This window comes from Phaseolus vulgaris, chromosome 8 (assembly GCF_000499845.2).
Source record: "Phaseolus vulgaris cultivar G19833 chromosome 8, P. vulgaris v2.0, whole genome shotgun sequence".
NCBI classification, from domain to species: Eukaryota; Viridiplantae; Streptophyta; class Magnoliopsida; order Fabales; family Fabaceae; genus Phaseolus; species Phaseolus vulgaris.
The window spans coordinates 57,053,025-57,079,944 of NC_023752.2; the positions used below are offsets into that span (position 1 = coordinate 57,053,025).

Consider the following 26,920-nt stretch of genomic DNA (forward strand, 5'->3'; position numbering starts at 1 on the left):
CTAAGTTGTTCTTATAAGTATGCGAGAGATCGATAGTTAGGGAACATTCTTAAGGATTTTATATGCGAGGAATCGATATAAATGATTTTTATACGGGCATCAATTTCAATTAAAGAACTTAATATTAACATGCTAATCAAAATACATGAGAGTGAGAGAGATGAAACTTAATCCCAATTTTTCCAATTGAAGCAACTAATTCTTTGTTTGTTTTCTTATTGATCAGTGCCAACATAATCACTTCACACTCTTTTTTATTGTTCTGTTGTTATATTTAGCGAATATTGTACTCGATGATTCACTGTTCTTTGTGGGATCGATATCCGTCCTTAGGGACAATTATTACTTCTGACAAACGCGGTGCACTTGCCGTAAAAAGTCATCAGGTGGCCGAGGCGCCACCCCTGGTGGAGGTGGTCAGGGGGGACGACCCGGTTAACGCTGTTGACCGGTCGGACTTTCCCCCGGTCAACGTCATCGATCGGCCAGACTCTCCTCCGGCCGTCGTCATTGACCAGCCGGAATCTCTCCCGACGGCTATTCCTCTAGTGGATCTTAGTTGGGTGGATCCTAAGGTTGTTGAGTTCTCGTCCACTTATGACACCGAAAAGTCTGTGGCCAAGTTTTTGGCTAAGTACCCGGTGTTGAAAGTGGGCGAGGATTCTGACGATTCCAGGGATCCGGACTACTTCAGGATCTTGCCTTGTGGGCCGATCGAGCGGGTATGTATGGATCGGGCTGGTGCCGGTCCTCCCTTCTTTTATATGTATACCTGCTTCTTTTCTGACCTTCATGTGTCCCTCCCCTTCGACAAGTTCACAATGGGCGTCCTTCGGGCGCTCAACGTGGCCCCTACCCAAGTACACCCAAATACATGGGCGTCCCTTCAGCCATTTCGCTTGTTGTGTGACGTCATGCGGCTTCGCCCAACCCCTTCTTCTTTTCTTTGCTATTATGGCTCTCATCCCGGTCGCCTTGCCTCTTGGCTCTCTTTGGCCGGTCGGCCAGGGCATGTTTTGTTCGACCCTTTCGCGGTCTCGTACAAGAGGTTTAAAGAGAGGTTAGTCAAGGTCGTCATTCGGCCTGAGGCGACGGCCTTTTTCTTTGATCGAGACGGTAAGTCTCGATTCCCCCTATATTGGACGTCCAAGGCCACAGATTTTAAGAGTTGGCCGAGGCCGACGGGGAGTGAGGAAGAGGTAGAGATTCTTTCCTTCTTCGACACCCTCCCAAGGAAGCTTCCTTGCCGATCGTTGATCGGTGCATATGCCGAGACGGCGCGTTGGGCGGCCATTAGGGGTATGGGCTCGTCCTTGTTGTGTCAGTCGGTGTTTTATATTTCCGTTGTTCTAACTTGTGTTTTTTGGTTTGCAGCTACGATGGTTCAAGAGAAACCGACCGGCGTCGTCCTTGACAAGTATCGGGAGAGGGCGGCTGCTCGAAAGGGGCGCCAGAGTATTGATGTTATTCCCGCGACCGCCTCTGGTGCTGGACGGGGCGAGGCCGGTCCCTCCCATAAGTCCAAGAAGAGGCCGAGGGATGGAGGCAACATTGCTACCACCCATCGTTCCCCCGACTCTCTGCCGACACCGCCTCCTCGTCGCGAGATCGCCGAGGCGGTCCCTCTGTCCCCCCGGCGCGTGGAACAGGCGTCCGGGCCTCAAGCCAGCGGCCACCGGCCTTCATCCTCGGCCCTGGATCTTCTTGGGGGGAATCACATGTTCATGCGCAAGGTTCGCGTGAATCTCCCCGAGGGGACTCGGGAGTCGCTCCGGTCGGTCGCCCCCATGGACTTGGTGAGGAGCGGCCTTGGGCTGATGTGTCGGTCCATCGTCCTCGTTGAGCACGGGGTTGAAGGCCACGACCGGCATGCCGAGGAAATTTCTCGGATGGGGCAGGAACTGGCCGAGACTCGTGAAAATCTGAAGCGGTCTTTGACTGCCAACGATGACCTCTCGGCCAGCGTTGCCCGGGAGGCTGCTGAAAGGGAGCTCGCCAAGAAGGATGCTGCTGAGGCGAGGCGACTTTTGGCCTCGGCTAGGAAGGAGGCTCTGAGGGCGGCGGCTGAAGCTGCCGAGGTTAAGAAGATGGCCGAGGAGAAGCTTTCATCCTCGGCTGCTGAGTTGGCCGCCTTCCAAGCTGCGAAGGAGCAGGTCGAGGCTGAGCTCGACCAAAATTATGAAGAGTTGGAGGAGTTGCTCAAGCAATGCTTCGATCGGGCGGTGCGCCAAGCCCATGTGCTTTACGGGGGGCCGCCGGCCACTGATGATTTTAACATGGATTATGAGGTTCATCAGGGTCGGCTGGTACCAAGTTCTGAGGTGGCTACGCTGATCGGCCAAGAAACTGAGCCGGCCGGGACCGAGGAGGGGGAGGCCGAAGCTCAGGGTGTGGAGGCTGAGGCCGAGGAGGGTGAATGTGTTGAAATTCAGGATTAGGCTTGCCTTTGGCCGGGTTGTGGCCTTTTCCTTTTTTTTAGCATCCTCCGAGGCCGGGGCGTGGCCTTCTTATTTTGTGCTTTGATGTATCACCCGAAATTTCTTGCTTATTAATATATCATTCAGCTTTTCCTTTATTAGTTTGGCATAAAATTGACAAGTTAACCAATCGGTCTCCCATTGATTCAGGCGGTCGGTTATAACTGCGAATGCTTAAAATACGAGCAAGTAAAACTTGGGCGATCGACCATTAACTGCAAATCGTTTAAAATTCGAGCAAGTAAAATATGGGCGATCGGCCATTAATTGCGAATGTCAAATTCGAGCAAGTAAAATATGGGCGATCGGCCACTAATTGCGAACATTGAATTCGGGCAAGTAAAATATGGGCGATCGGCCACTAATTGCGAATGTTGAATTCGAGCAAGTAAAATATGGGCGATCGGCCAATAATTGCGAATCGTCAAATTCGAGCAAGTAAAATATGGGCGATCGGCCATCAATTGCGAATGTTAAATTTGAGCAAGTAAAATATGGGCGATCGGCCATTAATTACGAACGTTAAATTCGGGCGTTCGGCCTTAATTTGCGATGTTAATCGAGCAAGTTTGGTTGGCGATTGGCCGGCACTTGCGATGTTAATCGAGCAAGTGGGCGATCAGTTGGCCGACACTCGCGATGTTAATCGAGCAAGTGGGCGTTCGGTCACTACTTGCGATGTTAATCGAGCAAGTGGGCGATCGGTTGGCCGGCACTCGCGATGTTAATCGAGCAAGTGGGCGTTCGGTCACTACTTGCAATGTTAATCGAGCAAGTTTGGTTGGCGATTGGCCGGCACTTGCGATGTTAATCGAGCAAGTGTAAGTGGCGGTCGGCCATTGCTTGTTCGGTAGAATATTTCCAACACTTTGATGAAAACGCCTCGTTAAAACCTCTCTGGTTGGGTGAGGAAAGAGTGCGTGATTTTATTGATTTTAGCTGTAATAGAACTTGAGGTGCGTGGCATTCCACGTCCTCGGTACAATTTTTCCTGAAAGCCATTCTAAATGATAGGCTCCTCCTTGTGCGACTTCTCAGACTCGGAAAGGCACCTCCCAATTGGATGAGAACTTCCCTTCATTTTTTCTTGCGTCGCTGTGCATTCTCCACACGAGATTGCCCTTCTGGAAACCTCTCGGCCGGACTTTGGTGTTGTATCGTCTGGACGCCCGGGCTTTGCAGGCAGCCTCCCGAATCTTGCTTTTGTCACGAAGCTCACTTACCAGGTCGAGGTTGACCGCTAGGCTTTCCTCGTTTAGGGTGAGATCGAACATTTGCCTTCGTATGGTGGGCTCGGCCACCTCAACTGGGATCATGACCTCGGTTCCGTACGTCAGACTGTAGGGTGTTTCCTGTGTGGTAGTTTGGGGGGTGCACTTGTACGCCCAAAGTACCTCGATCAGTTCCTCGGTCCATCGGCCCTTTGCTTTGCCCAGCCGCTTCTTCAACTCGTTGAGTATGACCTTGTTGGCGGTCTCGGCCTGCCCATTGGTTTGTGGGTGTTCTACCTGTTGGGTCTATTAGTGTCTAAGTTCAAGAGGGGAGGGGTGAATTGAGCTTATAAAATTTTCGCAAGAACACACAATTTTTCAGTATTCCAGAGGCAAAAAGAACAATTTGTTTTTACATGAAACAGATTGATTCTTCAGAGCAGTCTTGGCACAATTTGAATTTTGTTCAATGTAAAATTGTGTTCAACAAAAAATTATAACAGAACCAGATCAACTTAATATTGTGAGGATGAAGGATACAGCTATGCTTAGAAATCAATCAAAAGTTACACAACACAAGATTTCAAGAAGTATGATCCTTTCTTAGGTTTTAATGAATGATCAGTTTGTTCACAATTCACTTAAACCATTACATGCAGCAACCTTGTATATGATCAGAAAACTTCAACAAATCAGGAAGAACAGTTTTCACTTAACCCAGAATTAACAGATTCAATTTAAAAAGAACAGATTTAGTTCTTGACAGAATTAAGCAAAAAAAACCAGAAAAGAGTGCAGGGATGAGAATACAAGATACACACATTTTTATACTGGTTCATTCATACAGAGCTACATCCAGTCTCACCTTACCCCAAGGTGGAATTCACTAAAAACATTACCAATCACTTACAAAACCAGCAGTTCTTGAACACTACAAGAACAACACACACAATGCTGAAAAACCCTATTTCAGCACACCTTGCACTCCAAGAAACCCTATCAAGGAGTGACTAACACTTACACCTTTACAAAACAGAATAAAGGAAAGATTACACCTGAAAAGAAGATGCAAGAACTCAAAACCAGTAGTTCAATTTGCTGCAGAACTGCACCAGCACCTTCACCAAGCTCAAAGGTTTCCTAGAACAAGCACACTTGAAAATCTCTTTGGAAAACCTTTCAAAAAATCTTTCAATCCTTCTTCTCACATGGAAATTGTTTGATCTCTGTCAAAAGCGTAATTCCTCAGCACTAATTCATGTGAGATAGACTTTTCTTTATATAGAAAGCAGTTTCTAACTTCTTTTCAAAAAAGAGTTGAAAAGCAGTTAAGAAAACAACAGATTCATTTTTGAACTTAACAGATTTATTTTGTGAAAATTGCCAACTCAGCTTAACAGAAATAACTGTCTGAGTGGTACCTTTGGAGCCCTAACTAACTTGTGAAAAACCTTTCAACTCACCAAGGAATAAACCTGTTCTTTCTCAGTGAAACAAATTAAAATATAGCACACAGGCCAGCTCAGCTTTAACTGAAATAACTGTCTAAGCTTTGCCTGTGGTGCTCTAACTGAATTTTAGAAAAAGCCTTTTAACAGAGAAGAAATAAACAGATTCTTTCTCCATAAAACAGATTTATTTGTGTACTGTTTTAAAACTGTTAAAACCATTTTAAAAAGCTTTTCAAAAACCATTTAACCATATCATGTGCTTGATCTAGACTTGGTTAGGCATCTAGGATAGGTTACACAGCAAAAGGCAATCATACACACTTACAAGCCTAATTACAAATGAATCTAAAAACCTATTACAATCTTCAAAGCACTCAAGCCATTTTCTTCATCAAACACACATCAAGCCTTGGTAGGGAAGAAGCTTCCTCCAGCTTCAACACTACCGTGGTCGTGATGGACTTGATGCCCAGGTCGTCATAGAAGGACTGTAGGCCTCGGTCGATGAACTGTCGGCCATTGTCAGTTACTATTGTGTGTGGGACGCCGAATCGGCAGACAATGCTCCTCCATACGAAGTTTTGTACATTCTTCGCCGAGATGGAGGCGAGGGGTTCGGCCTCGATCCATTTTGTGAAGTAGTCGACTCCCACCAGGAGGAACTTGGTCTGCCCCTTCCCTGGGGAGAATGGACCGATAGTGTCCATCCCCCACATGGCGAACGGCCACGGGGAGATGATGTTGTGCAGTTCTTCCGGCCTGGTGTGGTGGAGGGGGCCGAACTCTTGGCACTTGGCGCATTTTTTCACGTATTCGGCACAGTCGCCTTGTATGGTCGACCAGTAGTAGCCGGCTCTCAAGACCTTGGCGGCCATCGTCCTCGCCCCGGCGTGATTTCCGCATATTCCCTCATGGATCTCGGCCAGAATGTACTCGACCCTTTTATTGGTGATGCATTTTAGCAAGGGGGTCGAGTAGCCTCTCCGGTACAAATCTTCGTTGATCATGGTGTACCGGGTGCATTGTTGCTTCATCGCCTTCTCTTGGTCGGCCTTGCATGTGTCGTCCGTTAGGTATTGGATCGTCTATGGTTGGTGCAGCCATTCTACGTGTGCTGCAAGCCCTTAGTTCACTCACTTCACTTAATACTGTGGGTAAGATGGATATGGATAATGGCGTGGATCAACATGATGATCAAGCAACTATTTGGAATTTACACACTGCGCTTGAGCCATTGTCGCAAGAACTGAGTTTGTATAAGTTCAACTGAGATGCAACTTGGACAGAGCTCTTTCTCTCCTAACATGTCAAACATAAATGTTGCTCAGAATCTACAAGGTTCTTCTACATCACCACCTCTTCCTCCAGGAACACATAGATTATTGCCTTTTATCGAGGCTTTCTTTGCTTTGTGTGAAGCTGGAGTTTTGATGAAGATCAAAGTTGGCCCCAAAAAAGCATGTGAGTATGTTTATATAACAATTTATTTATGTTGATAGTAGTGATTAGGCTAAGAGTTACGTACTGCTGGTTAGACTACAATGAATTTATTTATGAAATAATCAAGTTAACTTATTATGACCATATCTAGATCACTACCGATGAGATTAAAAAAAAGTCATGAAATGTATGCTATATATATTATATGCTCTTTTGTAGTTAAGAAAAATAACCAATGTCTTTTTTTTTACTGCGACATGGCTTAATGATTTTACCACCTGAAACATTTTAGAGTACATGTTTCAAATGCATTTACATTTTTTTTTTCTTTTTTGTGATGTATTGGAATTGGAATTCAAATCTATAACCCTTTTTAGACCAACCTATAACAAAACCACACAGTGGCATTTAAACAAAATATTCAAAATATATTTCTTTTTCAATCTTATATGTCTTCTGGAATTGATTCATACATAATTAAGAGGAAATAGGGAAAATTGTTAGAATTAATTTAATATATTAGAATTTGACATTTAAACAAAATATTCAAAATATATTTCTTTTTTCAATCTTAGATGTCTTATGGAATTGATTCATACATAATTAAGAGGAAATAGGGAAAATTGTTAGAATTAATTTAATATACATTAGAATTTTGACAATTGATTGATAAGGACATTTTCCTTTTCGATGTTGTGTTATCCGATTAAGTTTGTTGTTCATCACCCAGGCAAAATGTTGTACCAAGAACCACCAGGGCAAAAGAAACCACCCAGGCAACAAGATGACAATACTGATTATGCAGGCTATTAGGATTATGTTTGTAGTTTTTTTTTAAATTGTAGAATATATTACAAGTTCACTTAACTTTTGAATTATGGATCTTTATTTATGTTTGAAGTTTGTGTGGATTTTTATAGATATTTCAAGTGGACTTGAGTTTATCTTTTATATGATGAGACTTTAATTATATTATGTTTGAATTTCAAATTAAATGTGTGTTTTGTTTTCTTTTCTTTTATGTTAGGTGTATTGGATGATGTTTGGTAATAGATTGTTCAATTAGTATATTTTGGATATGTGTTGGATACATTAAATTTATATAGGTGTTAAAAAAGGCATTTATTTAAATACATGAATATACATTTTGAAGGATATAGGATTATGGATTAACCCATGGAATATAGTTGGTGGATAATGTGAGTAGATTTTATCTACAGACTAGTGGTCGTCGGTTTACCTACAGACTGGTAGTCGTTGGTATCACTTACGGATTGGTGGTCGTTGGTATTACCTACGGACTGGTGGTTGTGGATATTACCTATGTCGTCCACGTATGCTTGGACATTTCGCCCTAGCAAGGGGGTAAGAATTCTGTCCATCAACCTCTGATAGTTGACACTGATATTTTTAAGGCCAAAAGGCATGACCTTGTAACAATAGCTTGCGAATTCGGTCATAAAAGCAGTCTTGCTTTCATCACTCAAGTGCATGCGGATATGATTGTACCTCGAGAACGCATCTAAAAAGCTCAGTAATCGGCAACCTGAAGCATAGCCAACTAAGGAATCGATGCTTGGTAAGTCAGCCAACTCGGCCTAAACCCTGGTAGGTCGGCCACGTTGGCCCAATTCCTGACATCGACTCATTTTTCAAAAGGAAAAACTTATTAAAAATTCAGGCCCAAACCCTAGTAAGTTGGCCACGTCGGCCCAACTCTTGACAGTCTCAGGACGGTACACAACCCCCCAGTCTTGAGTCGAATTAACGAGGCGAAAATGCTTAGAGCGTTTGATCCTGTAGACTTGGATACCGAGCCACCTGGCAGGTCGGCCAACTCGGCCTAAACCCTAGCAGGTCAGCCACATCGACCCAATTCTTGGTAGTCCAAAGTCGTGGTTAAACTAGCCAAGTTGACAACTCCGATGCTTGGTCTTGGCTAGACTACTCGTGCTCGTTTCATGTGCTACCACACTGAACTTCTTGGGTTCGTTATGTATGCTATCAAATTTAAAACTTTGGTGTAAGATTTCGACCGAAATGCTTGAGTTCGTTATGTACGCTATCAGAAATAAAACTCTAGTGTAAGATTTCGACCGAATTGCTCGAGTTCGTTATGTACACTACTAGATTGAATTATGGTGACAAATTTCGACTGAACTGCTCAGATTCGTTATGTACACTACCAGATTGAATTATGGTATCAGATTTCAATCGAACTGCTCGGGTTCGTTATGTACACTACCAGATTGAATTTTGGTATCAGATTTCGATCGAACTGCTCGGGTTCTTTATGTACGCTACCAGATTTAAAACTCTGGTGAAAGATTTCGACTGAACTGCTCGGGTTCGTTATGTACCCTACCAGATTTAAAACTCTGGAGCCAGATTTCGACCGAACTGCTCGGATTTGTTATGTACGCTACCAATTGTAAAACTCTGGAATTTGATTTCTACCGAACTGTTCGGGTTTGTTATGTACACTACCAAATTGAATTCCGGTGTCAGATTTCGACCGAACTGCTCGGGTTCGTTATGTACGCTACCAAATTTGATTTAAAACTCTGGTGTAAGATTTCAACCTAACTGCTCGGGTTCGTTATGTACGCTACCTGATTGAATTCTCCGGTTAGGTGCCGACCGAACTACTCTGGTTCGTTATTATAGTGATCAGATTAAAAACTCTAGTTATTTTTCGATTGAACTATTCAGATCCGAAGTGATGATAATCATAACAGATCTAAATAACAACAATTATATTGGGACAATAATAATTTTGATCGCACGAGGCAATAATAATATTTTCTGGTCGCACAAAGCGATAATGCGGTCGGTAGGATTCCTGTTGAAGAGTATAAATAAGCAAGAATATAATATATAATTGTAAAGTACCCTTCTTAGATTTCACGTGTTGCTAATACTCCAACGATCAAGTGGGTAAGAGCATAAAATATGTCACTGAAGTATGTATTGCATAAAATAATACTTATCTTATTTTTGGGATTCATGTTCTATTTATAGAGATTTGTCTTATCTTTTCCAATTTGTCTTTTTTTTACAAGCCTAATCTCTCAATAGATTTAAATCTTGAAACAAGATTTGCAAAATCAATATCAAAATCATGTGTATATCGTAAGTGATTGGTGGTAGTAGGGACAATTTTACCTGCTCCACGGTGGACGTCAAATGTTCTCACCGGCTCGAAGTCGGTCGGATTATGGGTGAGCTCTTCTCATTTTCCCTTCTGGTACTTGGTCGACCAACTGGATGAGGCATTGGTAACTGCCTCTAGGCTTTAGTGAACTGATCTTCTTGAACGAGGCGAGTTCCACCTGCGATTACATTCCGACGCTCAAGTTAGTGAGAACATAAAATATAGTGTATATAGTGGAATATATTGCAAAGATGCCAGTTGAGATACTCCCTGTGGGTGGTTGTCTATTTATAAGTCTTCATGGGCTTGAATTTCTAACCCTAGTCCTTCCAGCCATTAATGTCTCATATCACAATAATTTTGTATAAAATCTGGATATAAAGTATATAAATCAGAATAATTAAACAACGTAATCAGGGATACTGAGGATAATATTTATTACGTTATCGAGAATATGATATTTATATTTATTACGCTATCGGGAATATATGTGTGCAGGAAAAACGTTACACTTTCCTTAAGTGGAATTGTCTATCGCTGGCGTTGCGCGATACTGGGCCAAGGCCAAAACTAGTTGTGTTTTTTTGCTTGTTAGGTCGGTTCGCGACCCATGCTAAGTTCTCACGCTGTTACTTTCCCCAGATGAACCTTTAGTGAGCTCGGCCAAATGCCTACCCGATTCGAGACGGTACAATTTTTAAGATAAATAATGAATTTTGATTCTATTGATAAGTGTTCTAGAGAAGATACATTAGGGAGATTTGATGAGTCATGAGCTAACTCATATAAAAAATTATAACACCTCCTACAAAAAAAACTTTAGATAATTTATTAGTTTCTTTTTTATATGTTGTTCATCTTTATCATTTTAAGTCAGTGTGAGACTTAAACTCACACGTGGAATCCTATAACAAAGGTAGCACAAAAGCATATGTTATGATATTATTCTTAAAATCACTATTTTGAACCAAAACAACTTTTTATAAAATTAATATGTATTTATAGATTTTAAGATATTGAATTGGATAACTTTTAATATCTTGAATTAGACTTCATTAACAAGTATATGAAGGTGTTACCTTACAATTGAGTTATGATACAACATTGACAATTATATTATATATATATATATAAGTAGATATTCGAGTCAGGTAGGTAGAGAATCAGTTATACCGAAGTGTCAAATTATTGGTCAACCATGATATTAATTCCCTTTGTAGTTAAAAACCTTTATGTATTTTTTTTTTCTAACACAAATTAATCCCACTATAACCAAAAAAATTACACCTAGAATTTGTAAGATATTACTAAGATGTCAATAAAAGCTTATTTTATGTGGTTTGGTTTCAAGGGACTATGGTTACTATTTTGGATTGGGCAACTTGACACCAATTCCATTTATTGTGTTGTCCTGGTCAAATCAGATACGCATTAAATTGACTTAAGTCAGAATTAGGATGACAAGGTTCAAATCGATTTGGTATCAATTTGACACTAATTAGATTCACACTTGATGCATAACTATGGTGCATGATAAAGGAAAGAGATCCAAAAGACCTAAATATGTTCCATAACACCATCCTTCTAAATCGATATTAGAGATCCCCTTTTAACGATTTATGAAAAATATATTAATTTATAAAATCCAGTTGTAATCAATTATGTTAATATTTGTTTGAATTTTTTTTTTCATAAATATTATGTAAGAATAAATGATAGAAAAAGATAAGTGTGATACAATCCATAAAACCTTGTAAATAGGCAAATACTGAGTATCTCAATTTCTTACATTCTCATAATATTTTTATGTTCTGACTTCTATCTCACTTGTGAATTCCAACATCAATAATTACAATTTGCAAAAAATCACTTTGGTGCCATATGAGATCCTCAAAACTCATCTTGGAAAGAACCCTTTTACATTTAACAAAATTATTATTTTATTATAATATAATATTTTATTCCGATTGATTGATTGATTTTTACTAAGATTAAGGTTAACCTGACTAAGTTTTTTACTTTTGGGTTATTTCTGAGTTTTTGAGTTATTTCTGATGTTAACATGATTACCAAAAAAATAAATAGGCATATAAAACAATAACATAGGCATATAAAACAATAACATAACGAGTAACATTATTATCATATTATACACAAGACCCTGAATTTGACAACAATATTTGACGAGAAATACTTCTAAGTGGGAGTTAGAGAATACAAGGCTCCCCTGTTAACCAGCAATTCGCAGATATCATGGTGTCCCCAAATTCTAGCCATGTACAAAGGGGTAGCACCCCTCTTATTCACAACATTAAGGTTCACACCCTTCTCAACCAACACTTGTACCGTCTCCACATCGCCACTCTCCACCGCCATATGCAAGGGCACGTGACCTTCCTCGTCTTCACATTCCAAGTCCAAACCCGCTAATTCAATAAGCACCTTCATCACATCCTTATGCCCTTTGAAAGCCGCAGCATGAAGCGCCGTCAAACCATATTGATCACGATACTTCACACTCTCACCACCTCTTCGCAACAGTGCCTTCACTTCATTCGCCTCTCCATTCCTCGAAGCCTCAAATATTGCTTCTCCCACCTCCACCTCTTCTCTCTGAACACAGCAAAAATATGAAAACAGAACATTATAAGTGATGGGCAAATTAATTTGGGATGTTTTCTTTCACTTACATTTGTGTTCGTATCTTCTGCCACGTGTACTTCATCAGAGGCGTTGGGGCTGGGGACTATTCTCAAGCCGGCTTCCAGGAGGAGGTGAACCATGTCGTCCGGCTCCTGCAGCTTTGTGGCGGCGCCGAGGAGCGACTCGGCTTCGGCGGGTGACAAATCCGCGAGCATGGAACGCTGTCGTTTGATTAGGTTTCTAACCGCGTCCAATTCTCCGCGCGTGACGGCATCGTTTAGGAGGAGGGGTCCCACGAAGGCCACCTTCAGTTTGATGTCCCGAGTTTTGAATCCGTAGGGGCGAGAGGCGAACCACGAGTTGATGGACTCGGGGTGAGTGGACCCGGACGAGTTCGCGGCGAACTCGGCGGTTTTCACGAGGAAGCGGTCGGAGGGGGAGCGAGGGAAGGAGCGAGGGAGATGAGACTGCGGCTTAAGGATGACTTTGAAGGTGGCGAAGGATAAAGGGAGAATGAGTCCACTCGGTGGGTTGACCAGAAACTTTTTTGGCGATGAGGTTTGGATCTTGAAGGCCACTGGTGAGGTTGGGTTTAGAGAGCGAAGCCGCACCGTGGCTCGGCATTTGCAGTTGAGTGCGAACTCTATGCGCACCTCTGCGGGCTCGCACACTTCCACCAGTGCCTCCTCCATACACCAAAGCTCGATTCTCTCTGCGGGATTCGGATTGGGCTTGGTAGTTGGTGAGTGAAGAATAGATGGAGCAATGAAAATGAGAGTCACGTGACACTGTGATGTAAGCCTAACGTCCCTCAAGGCGCGTGTCCAATTTTTATAGGTTTTCACCTTTTTCTAACGAATTCACCTTCAATGAAGAAACAAGGAGAAAAATCGTTGACATGTGGAGCCCACTCTAACATCCAGAGTGCACTGCTGCACTGCTACTCCACTGACACGTGTTACAGTCATGCTTTGTAGCACGGGGAAATTCGGTGCACAGCGGGTAGTTATTTGTTTGTCACGTTAGTTGTTAGCATAGGCGTGTTTGTTACTTGCTTGCTGCATTACATTATAAGCCATTGCATTTGGCGGGTAGAAAGTGTTGTAAAGCGAAGGGAGTAGTGAGTCTTTTGCAAGGTTTGTTTTCAAATTTTTCTATCTTTGCGTTTTCTAATTTAAGATAATCGGAGGTTTTGCTATTTTGTGAATACAGATAGTTGAATTTCTCTTGCATTGAAGATGTTTTACTCGCACCAGCTTCTTGCTCGAAAGGCTCCTCTTGGCCAGATATGGTAACTCCGTTTCCATTTATTTCATCTATCGTCTTCTGCCATCTACTCTGTATTTGTTATAAATTATAACTCTGATTCCAACTGTTCTCTGTTTTCTCTGTTTTCTCTGTTACATCACTGATTCTATTTTCGGTCATCATGCTTGTTGGATTTCAAATTTGTTTAACATCTGCGTTTGTTTCTAAAATGAAAAATAAAAATATTAGTCGCATTCTTACTCCTTCTTCATGAAGGATGGCTGCAACTATGCACGCAAAGATAAACCGAAGAAAGCTGGACAAGCTTAACATCATTAAGATCTGGTAATGGTTACTTTACGTTTTTTTTTCGTAGCCTAGAGTGGCGAGCCGCTAGAGTCCTATACATTGCCAACTAAAGGAGCTGATATATTATTTTTTTTCTTGTACTTGTTTTATAGCGAAGAGATTCTGAACCCATCGGTTCCTATGGCTCTTAGACTTTCTGGAATTCTCATGGGTGCTCTCTCGTTGATTCAATGCTATCTTCAGTTTCAATTTCTATTTCAGTTAATAGGTAGAAATGTAGCATATCTCCGTGCCTCTGCTTACTGGTTGTTGCGTTTTTATCAGGAGGAGTGGTGATTGTGTATGAGAGAAAAGTGAAGCTCCTTTATGGTAAACTTCGAATCCTTATTTTCATGATTAACCTAGCATTAAAATGTTTGAAAGTCCCTCTCAGCACACAACGATTTATCCGAATTCTTTACTTTTAGTTTTTAATTTTATCTTTTCTTTTTCTTGCTGATGACGTGACCCGTTTATTGGTAAGAAACTCAACTTTGACATTTTTTAAGAATTCAGTTATTTTCTTTCTTTCTTTTTTTACATTTGTTTTCACTGTTGGTACAGGTCGAGATAAACGAAGCATGGAAGGTGAAGACTGGCCCAGATCCAACATTGCTCCCCAAGGCAAAATCCAAGGCTAAGTTAGTCACATTTGTATACTGTTTTTTAAAAGATTTAAGAAAAATAAATATATACTTAAATGGGGTTGTCCGTATATCATTAATCAATAATGCTCTATAGTAACTCTTTCTCTATGACAGGAAAGAGACTGTTACTCTACCAGGGATTAGTGACACAAACGTGGCAGATATTGAACAGTCCCTTCAGTTTTCCAACACAGGCACCACAATGGGAGTCCAACATAACGCCTTTTTCGCTATGGTATGCGTACCTTGTCTCAATGCATGAAATTAGAAAGGGAAAATAACTAATCAATAAACATTGATAGGTTGAGCTAATCCAAACCCTGTTTATTGCAGCGACTTGATAGTGTGGATGACCCCTTCACTAATATTGGAGACCAAGATCTCCATCAAGGTTGTCTTCCTTAGATGTACTAAACATATATATGTAAAGTTCATGCAAGTGTCAATTTGCTCACTCTTATCATTCTCAGCTGACGTAGAGAACATTACCTTATTTGAACGCTTTGAAACATTCCAAGCTAATACGGGTCCATTCAATCGCTTTGAGAGGTTTTTAGTTTCAATCATCCTTTTTTGTATAGTAGTCTTTAATTTCTTGCAATAATTCATTTACTTTTGGATGTTGTGGTAGGTTTGATATTGAAGGAGATGAGGAAACACAGGTAAATATAACATCTGCAGATCAAATTCCATCCCTTATACCCTCCCCACCTCATGAAGACCAGCCCACCAGAGGTAATTAGGATACCAAACATTTGTCAAAACACGTCTTTCCTTACACCTTATGTGCGTTTTTTTTTAATTTCTCAACATTTCCCTAGTCTGTACCCTACGCATGTAGCTTACGCAACTGGGTTTTTGATGGAAGAGAGTAGTGTACCATCTAGACCAAATTCAGCCATGACCTGTTCTTATAAGCTTGAAAATTGAGTTGTCCGGATTGAGCTTGGCTACAACTTGAACTGTATATATTTGTTAAGGAGTGTAAAGGAGTAAGGGAGTGCCATATTACTAGATTTGTACATATAGCTTAAGAATTGTAGGGGAATAATGGACTTTCTGTACTGAATTGTATGCACAGCCCGTGTATCACCTTTCCTAACAGAGAGGGATTTAGTGTTGACAAATGACTATAGAAGATAAACAATTCGAACTTTTAGTTGGTGGCGTGTAGGTAAAACGTTATTTTAGCATCATTCATAAGTTGACTTGTAAAAAGGGGCATCTTTAGCATAGAAACTGAAGTATTATTATTATAATGTAGTGATCATGGGATTACATTTCAGCTGTATTACCATTTATTAAAATCGACATGTTGTGTAAATAATTAAATCTTGTCAATATAAAAAGTAAATGAGAATGAAATTTGTTTGCTGACATATAACTTCTGCAGCTGATATGTTTCCAGACCTTCATCCTAGACAACGGGACCTTCAGCAACCTAATGAAGCCATGACACTTATACAGGTAATACTATTATTTAATTCTACAATGACTATTAATGAGAAAAAGAAATGACTAACCTTAGAATACTATGCAACAGGAACCTAGAAGGCGAGTACCAAATAAAAGAAAAAGAGGAGGACGATTGGATGTAGAAATGGATTATGAACAAACCATTATTCCTGTTCACATATACCAACACTGGCTTCAGAATGCTTCTGATATTGTCTCGCGAAGGAGTAGAAAGAAAAAGGTTTCTCATATATGATATTCTAGGAACCAGACAATTTTTGAAAGAAAGATAATTAGAGAGTCCAATATCATAAAAAAGAAAAAAAAAAAAAAAGAGAAGCAGATAAAATTTGAAATCTAATTATATTCTCTACAAAATGCTTCCCGTATAAAGAATACATTCTCTCTGTTGCAGCAAACCAATGTCTTGTCATCGACAAAGATAGCCAACCTCATGAAGCTGCCACCTGTTGCGCTAATTGGTGATTCATTTACAGCTGAAAATAACAATATATATTATCCAGCACCTATTCTTGACTTATGGATTAAGAGCATTCAACCACTCCAAGATTCACCTTCAGGTCAGCGTAAAGTCTCTCTCTGTTATTAGTTGATCTTAAGAAAGTAACAAACTTAATTTTATGCAGAAAGGATTTCAGCCCACCATCCTCCAGAACCATCATTTTCATCACCTCAAGGAGTACACAATGGAGATTTCATGCAATTTGTTAGTCTTATACTCCATCTTTTGGTTTGCTTTTCTTTATTTTAGGAGGACATGCAACTTATTTCTAATAAAATGTTCAAATGTGAAGCCTTCTGAAGATTTTGACAGTATGCTAGACCACCAGGCCCCTCCAATGGAGAAGCAGCGGAAAAATATCCTCATGGATGAACTGACGGCTAGTCTATTGAGAGGGCGTGAATCTACTCCGCATGTCTCATCAATGAAAGCCGGTATTTTTTTATTGATTTCTATATTGGATATTTCAATTCTCCAATGGACATCCATGACTAAGAAAATACACATAATTGTTCTTCAATATGTTTTTCTAGTAGACAGTGCACATTCCTTTCCAAGACCAGCCTCTGAACATGGTCCTGCCTCACATTCAGACTTTGATTCGGGAAGGTAGTTGGTTCAATTTATAACCTATCGCATATTGTTCAATAAGTCGTCATAGTTTCAAATGTCCATTCCACCTTGATGTCTAGAGGACAAAAAGATAATTGTAGTTTTGCACTTGTTGAATAAGATTTGTTTGTTGTAGTCTGATGTTTCAGAAATATTAACAGATTAAAAAATAGAAGGTATTCTTCATCTGCAAACAGCAGTGGAGGTCTTGAGCCACTAGTGGAGGATGTAAATTTCAAGTTAGCTAGGCTTTATGAAGATGGTCCCACGCCCGATCAAGGTATATATTACTTGTTATATTAAGGCTTTTTCTAAGATTGGAAGAGGACCACCTGTAATGGTATATTCTTTATTCACTTGAGACAAGTCAGCCTCACAAGTTCCTTTTCAGAACTTCTCGTGGAAACAGGACCCACGCAAACGCAAGTAAACATCAATCTTCCCAGTGACAACATAACCGATTCCATACAAGCGTATGAATCTCTTTTAAGTAATTATTAACCATCATTACAGATTTCATTTTAGGTAATAATAATGCATATTTCTTGTGTTTGAACAGACAGATGAAGGCACACTTTGACACGCCTGGAGCTCCTCCTGTTGAATCCCTTCATATTCTTGCTGCTGGAATGACACGGACATCGGCATCACAACTTTTCTATCAAGTTTGTGGTATACATTTAAATTCTCAATTTTTATGTTAAGTATTTAATATTTTTTTAAATTATTTATCTAATAAATAAATAAATAAAAGTTGATTTTTGTATCCGGTATTATCTCCGATAATTCTATTCCACGCATGTTTATATTTTTTGTTAAATTAAAATATTGTAATATGATCTTTTGTGTTAAGATATAATATACATATTAAGACTCTTATGTTTATTAATAGTATATTAGGAAAATACTTGATGATAAAATGGAATAAAAGATTTTTTAAATATAATTAATTAGAAAAGTTAATGTAATAGTTATATGGCAAAATACACAGTAAATATATTTTAATGATTTAAATAATTTTTTTATATTCTCAATTTGAATAAAAAATTTATGGATGCTTAAAACAAAAATGGTCATATATTAATTTAAATCTTTAAAATAGTAGTTTAATGACTATATTCACTACTTTACACCATCATTAGAATAATTATTGTAAACATAACTATTTATGATTGGATAATACTATAGAATTATTTTACAATATTAATACATTTTCATATGCACAGTTCTTGCTTCTCGTGATGCTTTGAAAGTGGAGCAAAAAGAACCCTATGGAGAGATTCTCTTCTCTAGAGGATTAAAAATGTGATGAATTTCGGTTCTAATTTGCTTATCACTAATGCAGCTTGGGCCCTTTATCACTAAGTTATATTGACGTTGAATTTAGTTTGCAATCATATAGTTATGACATACTTGTAACTTCTATCGATTATCCAAATTGCTACTGCTGGTATTTTTCAAGTATTACAAACATGTTCTTCATTTGTCACTTCTCTTATAAATTTTTAAGTTTTTTTAACTTTAATACTATTTCAGAATTTTATTAATTTTCAAGATCGTATATCCATTTTACTTAAATGATCTTACTAGAAAATCCAAATTTCCAATTCATATTCAATTCTCTCGATCGAATACGCTAATGAAACTTTATTTTTTTTATTAACTTACCAATTACCTACGGCATCCCTCTGCACCAGTATGACCTTTGTTAACAAGGAATATATTTTTAGAAATATCACACAGTAACTCATTTACTTGCATATACTTCTCCATTCTTTTTCTTTTTTCATTTATACTTTATTATCTTTTTTTAATTCTTAGAATAATTTATTTCTATTATTGTTATTTTCTTTTGTTAAAACTAAAGCTCTTATTCTATAAAAAAAAACACTTAACTATCACAAAATCATATATTAAAATTTTAAAAAATTTGTTTGGATTTTTTACTGCATATATTTTTTTTCACAAACAATTTTTTTATTTTATTTTTTCATTTAAATACTGTATAAATTTTCAGTTGTCTTCTAGTATATACATTTGAGAGATTTGAGAGGGACCATATGCAAATAGTAATATTACCAAAAAAATTTATCAAAAAATATATTTACTTTTAAAGGATATTCTATACAGTTAATGGTTGATTTTTTTACTCATTATTTAACAATAACATTAAAAAAATCACCAATTTTGTGTATAGTTTGTAATTATATACAATTACTTTTTCTGAATAATGATTACCTGTAATGTTAATTTTTAGTATTATTAAATTATAATTTTATTATATTTTCTTAATATTTATATGATATTAATTTTTTTACATATGATTATATTAATATTATGTTATTTTTTTTAGAAAATATAGATTTAATTTTGAAATTCAATTTTTTTTATAAAAATATGGATTTAGATTTATAAAAATTTAAATTATTTTTTTATAGAAAATATGGATTTAAATTTAAAATCTGATTCAAATATTTAAATCTGGATTGGATACGAATTAGATTTTTCAAAATCCAATCTATGACTAGCCTTCCTTACTTGTGAGATGTTCAAGAATAATATGTTGTATTTGTAAACTTTTAAATTTTATAATAGTTATAATTGTTGATATTATTTTATGATATTTTCTTTATATTTATATAATATTGTTAGTTTTTTTAGAAAATATAAATTTAGATTTAAAATTTAATTTTTGTTATAAAATTATGAATTTAGATTTGAATTTATAAAAATTCAAATTAATTTTATAAAAATCTAAATTAATTTTATAAAAAATATGGATTTAGATTGAAAATCCAATCCAAATACTTGAATTTTGATTATGTAAAAATCTATATTAGTTTTATAAAAACATGGATATGGATTTAAAATCTATTCCAAATATTTAAATTTGGATTGAATTTTTCAAGATCTAATCCATGACCACCTTACCCATACTAATTCAAATATCTCTAATTTTTTAAATATCTCTAATTTTATGGTTACTTAAGTTGGTTTTTCGTACAAGTGTATTTTAAATATATAACATATCATACCTTTCATATTTAATGATTTTGTAATTTCTTATTACAATAATAGATGTAACATTATTAATTTAAAACTTCAAATTAAATGTTTAATTATTTTAATGGAATCAAAATTTACATATTTATTAAAAAAAATTCAAAAAAGTGATGTGGATTATACTAACTCACTTCTGAAAACGATTATTTAAATTAAATATAAATTCACTTTAAATTTATGGATGACAAATCTGGTCTTTAATAATCAACCCATTTATATATTTAAAGTGGTAGTTTTTGGCCTAAAATGTATGCCATATTTTTCTAATAATATAATTTATAAGATTTATCGTGAAGTCTGAAGATTTAAAAAGCTTGAGAATAAAAATATCTGTAGAAAGGCATAATAAAAAGGAAGAAAGGCACATGCAGCTGTAGGTAGGGTTATGATTATGGAGTAACAATGATGACGCATCATGTATAACACCTACCATTAATAACCCTTTTTCCATTTATAACCCCCACACTCTTAACGTTTCTTCTCCTTTGCTCATTACCCTCTCACTCCACTTCACTCCCCACAAAACCCTTTTCCCTTCTAATAACTTCTCATGTGGCCACCGTGGCTTAATTCACCCAACCGGTTCCGCAACACTCCACCGCCGTCACCGTCGCCCTCCTCATCTCCGTTGTCGTCGCATTCTCGATCTCGCTCCTTAAGCTTCTCCTGCTCATCTTTCAAAGACATTCAGAGCCTCCTCCAAGAAAAGCCCGAATCCGGCCCTACTGCTCCAAAATCTCCGTCGCTATTCCGCCGCGTCCGGATCTCCACCGCCGTCCTACGCGCCTGGGGTGCCTCGCGCGCTACCGTCCCCGCCGCTCTCCCGCCCGGCCTTGACCAAGGCGTCGTCGTCTACTTCACCAGCCTCCGCGTCGTCCGCCGCACCTTCGACGACTGCCGAGCCGTCCGATCCATCCTCCGCGGCCTCCGCGTCGCCGTCGACGAGCGCGACGTCTCCATCGACGACCGCTTCCGCGACGAACTCCACGCCGTTCTCGGCCGCCGCAGCAATCTCGCCTTGCCACGCGTCTTCGTCGGCGGCGTCTACATCGGCGGCGCCGACGATGTCCGTCAGCTTCACGAGAGTGGCGAGCTCCACCGCCTCATTGAACGGCTCCCGCGCTCGAATCAGAACGCTTGCGACTGTTGCGGAGGTTTCAGATTCGTAGTGTGCGATGAGTGCAACGGAAGCCACAAAATCTTCACCGAAAAAAACGGATTTCGAAGCTGTTCGTCTTGCAATCCTAACGGCTTGATTCGGTGCCCTGCTTGCTTCTTTGTGCACCCGCGCCACACCAAATAACTTACTCCATCGGTTAGTTACTGCTCACAGCTCACAGACAACTCACTGAAATAATTAAATTAATCATTTATGTTTATAAATAAATAAAGACTTTCTCACTTGCTTTTCTTCAATATGAGTACATTACATATATTAATTGAAATCGTGTAGTCTGGAGGATCTTCAAATCTGAATAGGCTTACGTCATTATTAATTGTTAATTAATTATTAATAGTATTTTGTTATTATTACACGGTTTTAGGGCTTATGATCTAGGTTTGATTTGTTGTAATGGCACAATTCAAACACTATTGATTCACTTGGTGCATGACATGCTGGAGTCATGTACTAACTGACAGCACACAATGGTATCTCTGAGAAGTTTCGTTTAGCATTACCAAATCATCCGAAATTGTTTGTGTCTGGTGGTGGGTGATGCCAAATTTGCTTCAAAGGGTCGAAACTGTTCTCACAGTTTTCGATTCAGTTTTTGTTCTTGTTCATACTCAATTATCATTGGGGTAGGTCGTGGACAATTGTCTTAGGAGGTGGGAACCGCGTGTGTTGGACCTTGTTTAGGGTCTGGCCCATTTTCTATTTCCCTCTTTTTTTTAGTACTGATTTTGATTGCTTGGCCCACTTCTTTTATAGTGCAAATTTCTTCATGCTCAATTCTCATCTTTTATCACGTTAACATGACCCCAGCTTGTCTCATGATCTATATTGTTTTGTCTTTATAATGTAAGGACTAACTATGAACAAAACAAAAAAGTTTTTTAAGAACTGAAATTATATTTTGAAGCGTCGTGGGATTCATTGTGCACCTTAAATCAGAATGAAAGTGGGTAGGAAGTTAGGAACTAGGATGAACATTGACTATGTTTATCCAAAAAAAACCTTCTTGGAGGAAAATACATTTGGTGCCATGATTGTTCTCGTGAAATTGTCATATGTTTATTTTATTCTGTGTTCTAAATTCTATGCAACATGCTACGCATGAAAGTGCATAGTTAGACAGAAGTCGAGCAATTGACTTGATGTGTTTTTTCTAATTGAAAATTATCATACATACAATCTAAATATAAGTATTTTTTTTTTAGTTTACATGAGAAGGAGAACTTCTAGATTTTGTTTTTGATAATGAAGTGAAAAAACCACAGTATTAACGCTCTTTCCAGATCTGTATGCTCTCTTACAAGCCCAAATATGCCTCACAATATCCACATCTCATGCCAACATTTCACATGATCCAAATAATATTCTTTTCATTATTATAGCTCATCTCAGCTGGAAAGATATCGTTGATCAAGAAATCAAAGCTCTACCTAAATAAACGCTTGGGAACTTGCTCCTTGCGCCCTTAACGGGCATGTCATGATCTTTAAATATGTTTTCAAATCAAAACTTAAACTTGGTGGGTCGAGGTATCCTTTTCACATGATCCATGACCTCTCTAGTTTTTAACTTCATTGAACACCTAAAGTCTCTTAGTCTCTTCATCCTTTTTTGTTTTGATTAACCCTAATAATTTCCAATACAGTGGGGTTGTCGGAATCATGATAAATAACTGTATAACCCTCTATTATAATTATCAATATATTGTGAATATTCATATTTGTTTTTTTTTAATTTTCATATTATATTATAAAGAGGTTTTTTGAATTTCATATTATATTATTAAGAGGTTTTTTGGATTTTTGATTTTCATATTAAACGGGTACAAGAACATAAATATACACCATACCTCATACCTCAATTGATTCGGCTTCCTCCTCACTGATCTCTCTCTAGAGGTTATGGTTATGGACTCTCTCTATAGGATAAATATCTACATATAAATGAAATTAGATTTATTTCTACAATCTCGACTTTCAGTAATGTGAGTGAAATCCAGTATTGTTAATGAAATTTGTGTAATCCACAGTAAATATTCCATTAAAATAGCAATTCAGTTTTTTTAGAGTAAATATTCCGCTAAAAGTGACAAATAGGCTATTGATAGCAAATATTTTGACCAAGTGTCATAGTTATCCAAAATTAAATAACAACAAACTAAAACTTATTTTATAATATACACATTTATAAAAATAATATTAATATGAAAATATTATAATTTTAGAGTACATTTCTTAAGTCTTTTATGTTCTTTCATTGTGATTTTACAATACCCTAATTTTAATATATTAAATTTTTAATATATGATATAATATCAAGATTAATATATTTTAAAAGTAGAGTAAATAGGACACAAATAAGCTCCACAGAGAATACAAATTCATAATTTTATCTTCTATTTTTTAAAACTATGTTTCAGTGGTGTTTTAAAGTCGAGTTGGATTCCCTCGACTTAAAGTATAACATAAAACAGGTTAAAAAATAAAAGGATACACCACTTTTTATAATTCAACCACAACCCAGTTACAGAGCAACCTTTTAGAAAATTATATAATTGGGCAGTAATTTTTTCTATAATATTTTAATTTTGTTTTCATCTGTAAATTACTTTTTTGTTTCATGAATTATTTTCCTCTAAATTAAATTCTGGCTTGAGATAACTCATGTTACAATTGTGGGACTAATAAAAATATCTATCATGTTTGATTTTTAACGATGTAAAGAAGTTAAAACTATAAGTTAATATACTAATAAAGAATAAAATATATAAGTTTTAATGTGAAATAATTAAAGTTCGTGAATGATATATCATAAGGAAGAAACAATAACACTTTTTACGAACTCAAATATAGAAATAAATCATAATTTTAAATCAATAAATTAAATTTAATCAAAATTAAAAGAATTATGATAATTAACTGGTTGTCATAAAAAACATAATCATATAAACTAAACCAAAGATACAATATTATGACACAACAATGAGAAAAGAAATTAGTTTTTAAAATTCATGATAACAATTTTAATGATAGAAAGATGTCATGTTTTAATGCGATATGCATATTTAGATAATTATATATAAATGACGAATATACATCCTCTCGATCATAAATTTTCTTGCTAATTATTTCTGGGTAATTATGCTGTTTATATGAGGTTTTTTATCTGCATTGTTAATCACTAATCTTCATAGAAAAAATATCTAACTGCCTATTTTTAGTAGGTTCTCTATTCAATCATATTGTTTCCTTTCAGATTTTCAAATTCAAAATTTTACCAACTTATCAAATTCACATGTTAGTAATTTTTTTTGGATTTAAATAACTAAAAAACATTTTAGATGAGGACAAAAATATTGTCAGATTAACTGCCTATTTGTATGTATTTTTTAAACAAAATTTAGCAGTGGGAGGATTTTCTCCCTTTGGAAAAAATTGTATTGTTTTATATAAAGAAGTATATAAACTCCCTTTTGACCTATAAATCAAATAAAGCTTAAATAGTACATACTTAAAATAATGTTTCACCCACCCAAAATGAACTTCCCTACGTATATATACTGTTTTTTTTTCCTATGATACTTGTTAGGTACATGAACTGGTTTGATTTTACTCAAAGGTTAATTTTTAAAAAAATAATGTTTTCTTAACCAATTTATTTTGATAACATGCATGTTAGGAAAATGAGAGATAAATAATTTTCTTTTATAAATTATAACTCTTTTTCATTTTGAAATGACACTTTTCCATTCCAAAACTTAATATATTATGCATATAATAATAATAATTAATATTATTAAAAAAAGTTTAAGATATCTCTTAAGCTAAAACATTCATTGTCACTGTATTATCCTTGAAACATCATATTTATAATCAATTGTTTCTTTAAAACTATAATTAGATTTCCTAGAAGACCTGATTTTTCTCTATTTTTTTTTTAATTTGTTGATCCTCTTGTTGTTGTTTCTTAAGCATTGACCAACCTTATTAATTGGTAAACTTCCTAATAGTATATAATCCCTCAAATCTTGAAATAATGCATAACTTAACATTTACTTAAATTTGTATAGATTTTTTTATGTTACTGTATTATAATATAGGATAAATTTCTTTCATTAGCTTATTTAATTTATTTATTAATGTTTAAAATAAACCGAATTAAAAGAAGTGGAATAAGATATATACTTTTTCTCTTCACCCGTTCTTATATTGGATAACCCAGTCTCCATTTTATACAGTTAACCAATTAAAATTTTAATTATTTTTTAAAAATAAACAAATTTATCTTGCATAAGAGTTTATAATTAAATAATAGTTTATGATTTTTTTTATACTTTTTATTTCCTTTAAAATTTCCTTTGAATTGATCTCTTTTAGAAGGTTGCTAAAACTTTATTTATTTTTTCTACAGTTTTACTAATTAAATTATTCATTCTCTTTTTAATATTGAATAAATTTAAAAGATCGTACAAACTATCCAAACTTTTATTACCAAGTCAAACCCAGTGAATTTAAACTTATTCACTATATAATTAACTTATGTTATTTGTTGTTAAAATTACTGAACTTTTTTTAAAAGAAATTTCGTACAAAAATTTAGAAAAACAATTAAGATATAATAATTATATATATATATATATATATATATATATTCTCTTTACGGTTGTTGAATTATAATGAGTTCTTAGGAACTCAATCGTCTGCCCTTTTTCTCTTCCTCTTTAGTTTTTTTTTTCACTTTTTTTTACTTTTCTTTTTTCATACTTCATCTATTTGAAAAATTTGATCACATTCATCACTAGTTGAGAGTCAATAATCATTTATATTCAATAAGATTTTAAACGGTTTGTGTTTATTTTAAAGATTTATTCTTCTCTCATTTTTCTTACTATTAAACTAACACGAAGCCAAGTCCCTTGAGGAATGTCCATAAAACCTTTAACCATTACACCAATCAAATTTTGTTGTCATGTTATGATTATTATTATACTTATAAGTATAATTATCAATATTAATATAATTAATTAAATAAAAATTAATAACATTATTCATATATTTAATATCATTATTATTATTAATATTATTAAATAATATTAATATTATTGATATTATTAAATATTATCAATATTGTTAAATATTATCAATATTGTTAAATATTATTAATTTTGTTATATTACTAATATCATAAATACTATTATTATTATTAATATAATACTAATTTTATTATTTAAATTATTATATTAATATTAATAATATGTATACTTATTAGTTATGATTTTTATTATTTATGAATATTAATTATGATTTTATAATTTTTCATATTATAATAATATTTTTAATATTATGTATATAATTACTATGATAATAGTTGGTAGGTAATAGAGATTCGTGAGTAATAGTTGGTAGGTAATAGAGATTCGTAGGTAAAAGTTGGTAGGTAATAAGATCCATGGGTAATAGTTGGTAGATAAT

The 26,920-nt window shown here is 36.1% G+C and overlaps 2 protein-coding genes and 1 long non-coding RNA gene across 8 annotated transcripts; 2 read left to right on the forward strand and 1 right to left on the reverse strand.

Moving 5' to 3' along the window:
• Window positions 1-11,844: 11,844 nt before the first annotated feature.
• LOC137826936 (protein VAPYRIN-like) lies at window positions 11,845-13,209 on the reverse strand. Its single transcript, XM_068633096.1, has 2 exons — window positions 12,424-13,209; window positions 11,845-12,346 (listed from the first exon to the last, which is right to left on the reverse strand). Exons 1-2 carry the CDS (start codon window positions 13,066-13,068, stop codon window positions 11,930-11,932), a joined length of 1,062 nt encoding a protein of 353 aa, XP_068489197.1. The 5' UTR covers window positions 13,069-13,209; the 3' UTR covers window positions 11,845-11,929.
• A 162-nt stretch (window positions 13,210-13,371) lies between these two features.
• On the forward strand, window positions 13,372-18,698 carry LOC137826935 (sister chromatid cohesion 1 protein 1-like). Of its 6 annotated transcripts, XM_068633095.1 has the most exons (21): window positions 13,372-13,512; window positions 13,589-13,667; window positions 13,901-13,969; window positions 14,086-14,144; window positions 14,258-14,300; window positions 14,430-14,451; window positions 14,537-14,613; window positions 14,734-14,854; window positions 14,953-15,010; window positions 15,090-15,168; window positions 15,251-15,354; window positions 16,013-16,086; window positions 16,163-16,315; window positions 16,490-16,655; window positions 16,722-16,801; window positions 16,890-17,031; window positions 17,131-17,206; window positions 17,371-17,489; window positions 17,601-17,682; window positions 17,769-17,881; window positions 18,436-18,698. In XM_068633095.1, the coding sequence occupies exons 2-21, from the start codon at window positions 13,615-13,617 to the stop codon at window positions 18,516-18,518; spliced, it is 1,773 nt and encodes a 590-aa protein (XP_068489196.1). In that variant the 5' UTR covers window positions 13,372-13,512; window positions 13,589-13,614; the 3' UTR covers window positions 18,519-18,698. The 6 variants fall into 6 exon arrangements, with proteins under 6 accessions (XP_068489196.1, XP_068489195.1, XP_068489192.1 ...); XM_068633094.1 differs by lacking the exons at window positions 13,372-13,512; window positions 13,589-13,667; window positions 14,430-14,451 and having other exon boundaries at window positions 13,798-13,969; window positions 14,258-14,302; window positions 16,028-16,086; window positions 16,734-16,801; XM_068633091.1 differs by lacking the exons at window positions 13,372-13,512; window positions 13,589-13,667; window positions 14,430-14,451 and having other exon boundaries at window positions 13,799-13,969; window positions 14,258-14,302; window positions 16,734-16,801.
• Window positions 18,699-20,759: 2,061 nt separating this feature from the next.
• On the forward strand, window positions 20,760-22,217 carry LOC137826281 (uncharacterized). The gene is made up of 2 exons (XR_011083472.1): window positions 20,760-21,587; window positions 21,817-22,217. It is a non-coding gene; the product is annotated as an uncharacterized lncRNA (long non-coding RNA).
• Window positions 22,218-26,920: the final 4,703 nt, after the last annotated feature.

Bases quoted from the DNA above. Each gene is read 5' to 3' on its own strand.
- LOC137826936 (XM_068633096.1), bottom strand. From the start codon at position 13,068: ATGGAGGAGGCACTGGTGGAAGTGTGCGAGCCCGCAGAGGTGCGCATA. The intron at 12,347-12,423 runs GTAAGTGAAAGA...TGCTGTGTTCAG, and splicing joins CAGAAGATACGAACACAAAT to AGAGAAGAGGTGGAGGTGGG.
- LOC137826935 (XM_068633095.1), top strand. From the start codon at position 13,615: ATGTTTTACTCGCACCAGCTTCTTGCTCGAAAGGCTCCTCTTGGCCAG. The intron at 15,011-15,089 runs GTTGTCTTCCTT...TATCATTCTCAG, and splicing joins AGACCAAGATCTCCATCAAG to CTGACGTAGAGAACATTACC. The intron at 17,882-18,435 runs GTATACATTTAA...TCATATGCACAG, and splicing joins ACTTTTCTATCAAGTTTGTG to TTCTTGCTTCTCGTGATGCT.